This window comes from Gymnodraco acuticeps, unplaced genomic scaffold (genome assembly GCF_902827175.1).
Source record: "Gymnodraco acuticeps unplaced genomic scaffold, fGymAcu1.1, whole genome shotgun sequence".
NCBI classification, from domain to species: domain Eukaryota; kingdom Metazoa; phylum Chordata; class Actinopteri; order Perciformes; family Bathydraconidae; genus Gymnodraco; species Gymnodraco acuticeps.
In genome coordinates this window covers 564551-568952 of record NW_022990720.1, presented here as the reverse complement: position 1 = coordinate 568952, position 4402 = coordinate 564551, and the positions used below count along the sequence as shown (strand labels likewise).

At 50.0% G+C, this 4402-nt stretch overlaps 1 protein-coding gene across 1 annotated transcript; it reads right to left on the bottom strand.

The window, feature by feature from the left end:
- Positions 1 to 1342: 1342 nt before the first annotated feature.
- On the bottom strand, positions 1343 to 3442 carry LOC117556369 (trichohyalin-like). Its single transcript, XM_034231669.1, has 2 exons — positions 3191 to 3442; positions 1343 to 3142 (listed from the first exon to the last, which is right to left on the bottom strand). Exons 1-2 carry the CDS (start codon positions 3240 to 3242, stop codon positions 1350 to 1352), a joined length of 1845 nt encoding a protein of 614 aa, XP_034087560.1. The 5' UTR covers positions 3243 to 3442; the 3' UTR covers positions 1343 to 1349.
- Positions 3443 to 4402: the final 960 nt, after the last annotated feature.

The following is a 4402-nucleotide window of genomic DNA, read 5'->3' as shown; positions in this document are numbered from 1 at the left end:
AACAGCACAGTAACCAAATGAGAAGCATTTGGTTACTTTGAACATATCAGGATATAATACAATTTCCACTACACTTGCTATCGTCTAAAAGTAAGCTAGCAAGTTTAAACTGTTCCATCAACGGTAACTACAATCAATTTATTGACTTTGTTTAATCATCATCACATTAACGTTACTGTACCTTTGTCTTTCTCCCGTTTGTCCTCCTCCTCTTTTCTTTTCTTTCTTCCCTGGGCACCAGATAACTTTGTTATTTTCGACATGCTAATTACCGTCTTTGTTTTCTTCTCCCGAGTCACAGCAGGTCAAAGGCGGCGGGTCAAGTGTCACTGACTGACACTTGACCCGCCCCCCTCGCTCCTTGAGGACATAAACAGCCTGCGGGGCTGGGGCAGTTCAACTTACCTGAATTAGGGGGGGGGGGGGGGGGGGGGGGGGGGCGCCATAGTGTATGGGCTCTGTACGCAATATAGACGTAGTTCTGTTAAGATAAGATAATAAGATGTACTTTGTTGATCCAAAATCGGGAAATTGATTTATTTAAAAAAAATAAAAAATCACAATTACATTTTTATTTTTTTAATAAAATATATATTTCCCCCAATTTTCGGCGCCCCCCTGGCTTGATGCGCCCTTAGCATTCGCCTATACTGCCTATGCCAAGGGCCGGCCCTGGCTGAACCTGAACTTTGAATTCTCTGCTCCCATCATAATCTTGGCGATCTTGTTAAAATTGTGAATGCAGAATTAAAAATACTATGTAACTGGTTTGCAGTTAATAAATTATCCCTTAATGTGGCCAAAACAAATTACATGTTATTCAATACAAAGTCTGAGAGTAGAAATGACTGCATTATACGGATTTGCAATACAGAGATAGAAAAAGTTGGTGCTTGTTGACGAAAAACTCAATTGGAAGCACCATATAAAATATGTACAGACTAAACTGTCAAAATCAATAGGTATATTGTATCATACTGTAGCGATCCTGATAGGCTACTCAGGGTGTCACTTAGGCATCCCCCGTCTCTCTGCCAATCATAGAGCTGCACCGTGATGGTGGCTGAGGTGCGGGCCTGTGGTTGGTGGAGCGGACGGGGGAGGGCGGGGAGTTGTGACGTAGACAGTGCTATATATATGGGTATGTGTAGAAGTTAGTGTTAGTGTGTGTGGAGTGTGCGGTAGAACCCACAAAGTGTACTTGACCTGTTATCATCTGTCTTCAAATACTAGTTATTAAAGCCTAATAACTACAAGCCTGTCTCCGACTCATCTTGGGAACGTTACATTCTACCCCCCCACTACAAAGTTCCTCGCCCAAGAGGAACAAATAAAACTCAGCACAAACACTACCCCCACCCTCTCCAGTACTCTGCAGGGACCAACCCACTGACTGTCCAGTTTTGGGCACCGGCCTTTCTTCCGTTGTGGGCTGCAGACCCAGACCAGCTCCCCGGCCCGGAAATGCTGCCCTCTTGTCCTGGTGTCATAGTTCCGCTTCTGTCCACCTCGTCCATTCTCAGCTCCATCTCCTTCAGTTCGCCTCCGAGTCTGAACCTCACAGAGTCCAGGGTCTGCTCCACCTCTGCCTTCATCAAGGCCTCTCTGTGTTGGGCGTTCTGCTCCATGATACTCCTCTCCGCTATAGCTACGCTTGCCTGCTTCTGGGACTCATCCAGCTGAGGTTTACAGGTATCCAACTCTGCTTCTGTCCTTTTCAGGTCTTCTAGAGTTTTCAAAGTCTCCAGCTGGGATTGTCCTAGCTTATTCTGGAGCTCGTTGTAACCTGGCTGCAGCGCCTTAGCGTCTCTAACCATCTCGCTGATCCTCTCCTGGTACTTGATGCAGTCCCTCTGCAGCTGCTTCTCCCTCAGCAGCTCCTCCTGCTTACCAGACTCTGCTTCTGCTCTCTCTCTCTGTGCTTGCCTCATGTCCTCCTCCAGCCTGGCGTCCCGGTCGCTCTTGCTCTGCGCCTCAGCCTCTAACTCGGCCCGCTCCCTCGCCAACCGCTCCACCTCCCGCTGCAGCTCGGCCAAGTGCTCCCGGTTGTCCGCCGCCTCCTGCTGGTAGTCTGCGATGCTGCCATTGAGCTGGGACAGCTGGTTCGTCAGACACTCCTCCAGGTTGTCCTTCTCGGCTTCCAGGCTCCTGAGCAGCTCTTTGAACTGCACCTCCCTCTTGGCACCCTCCTCCACCAGGCTCCTTTCTCTCTCTTTGCCCTCTTGGAGGCACTTCTCCAGAGAGGCCACAAGGCTCTCCTTCTCTTTACTCTCCTGGAGATCTCGCTCAAGAGAGGCCAGCTTCGCTTTGAGTCTAGCCTCCTGTTGCTGCCGCAGTTCCCTCTCTGCATTGACAGCTGCTTCCATCTCCCTCATTTTCTCCTCTAATAAAACTTGAACACTTTCAGTCATTTCGGTAACCCATACAGGCTTCTCCTCCACTCTGCAGCTCCTCACAGCCGGTGGTACCGGCCTTCCGTTGCTCCTCGCCGCTACACTCCACACAATCTCTCTCTCCACAGCCATCTCCAAGGCCGCCTGCAAGGACTGTGGATGCTGCAGCTGTACCCCAACCCTCAAGTCCGCAGGGAGGAGAGCCCTGATGAATTGATCACGTGCCAGCTCACTCTGCACTCCGGGTGGCATGTGTGCATATGCCCGCCGCGTCAGGCTCTCCACGTCGTTAGCCAACGCACGCAGCGTCTCTCCAGACTTCCTACAGCGGTTACTCAATTCGTTCCGGAGCAGCTCTGGCGGGAAACACTGTCCAAACCGCCTCTTCAAAGCCCCTGCTAACGCTTCATAGCTGTGTCGGTCCTCAAGGCTAAGTAGTAGCAGACATGAAAGAGCCTCTTCTGTGAGGCACAAAGCTAGCTGTAGTGCTTTAGTCTCTACTGACCACCCCCCGGCATGAGCAAGCAGTTCAAATTGGGCATGGAAAGCCTCCCAGTCTGCCTTACCCGAGAATTTGGGTGTTTTCACTGACCCGGCGGCGGCTGCTGCGGGTTGATGGGCGCCGCCATTGTTGTTTACCTCCAGCTTGGAAATGGCGCGAACTGCCGCAGAAGACGGAGACATTCCCGCGTCTCTAGCCATCCTCACCGCCGACTCTCTCAGGCGCTCTCTCACCTCCCGTGCACTCATGAACTCCTCTCTCATGTCCTTCGACCACCCGCATTCTCCATCTTCCTCTTCATCACTACTGTGTTCCTGCTTCACTCCCATCTTGCTGAACTTATCCATCCCCGCTAGCTTACCGGCTAGCTCCGTGACGCAGTTACGACTCTCGTCCGGATAGACGTCCCTTGTTCGAAAAGTTCACTTCTGACACCAATGTAACGTTCCCAAGATGAGTCGGAGACAGGCTTGTAGTTATTAGGCTTTAATAACTAGTATTTGAAGACAGATGATAACAGGTCAAGTACACTTCGTGGGTTCTACCGCACACTCCACACACACTAACACTAACTTCTACACATACCCATATATATAGCACTGTCTACGTCACAACTCCCCGCCCTCCCCCGTCCGCTCCACCAACCACAGGCCCGCACCTCAGCCACCATCACGGTGCAGCTCTATGATTGGCAGAGAGACGGGGGATGCCTAAGTGACACCCTGAGTAGCCTATCAGGATCGCTACAATACTAAGAACATTCTTGAAGAAAATATAGTCTTTATAACAGTCTATTTCTCCCTTACACGCGTTACTTTTATAAAATCAGTCATAATCACACTGACAGACAAGAGGGGTTTCCGCCACAGGTTTATATGTACGTAATCTGCGTGACTTGCGCGTCCACATCTCCACGTGCAGTGCTGCATAAACATGGCTCAGGCCCATTCCCAAACCGCCCCCTACACCCTACCCCTACACCCTACCCCTCCGTTTGCGCGTTCACGCGGAGGGTCCGCCATATTAAGGGCTGTTCCAAAGCAACGAGTGTGGAGCGGTGTGGAGGGGGAGTGGGCTATCAAGCCCTTTTTTGTATTTTCACAAATAGAATAAAGGTTTCACAAATCTCAAACTGGGTTATAAAGAATCTTTAGCCTCTCTGGGATAATCCAGTCCAAATAAATCGGCTATGCAGCGATTTAAGAGGTTCAAACACGGAGGATTGTTCGCTCAGCTCTGTAAATTAAATGTCCCTTAACTTTCCCCTTAACTGCCGAATCGGATGCTCTGAATCGGAAGCCAACTTCAGCGTCGTCTACACCCCTGCAATGTGTGTGAAAGACAATACACTTTACAGTATGTTTTTTTAAATTGAAGTTACGTTGGTGTTTGTGTTGGTTGTTGACGGCAGTGTGTGCCCCCCCTTGGTAAATGTATGCCCCCCCATTTGATTTGTTCTAGAGCCGACCCTGGGTGGAGGTATGCCCATTATTTTGAGTTCGTCCGA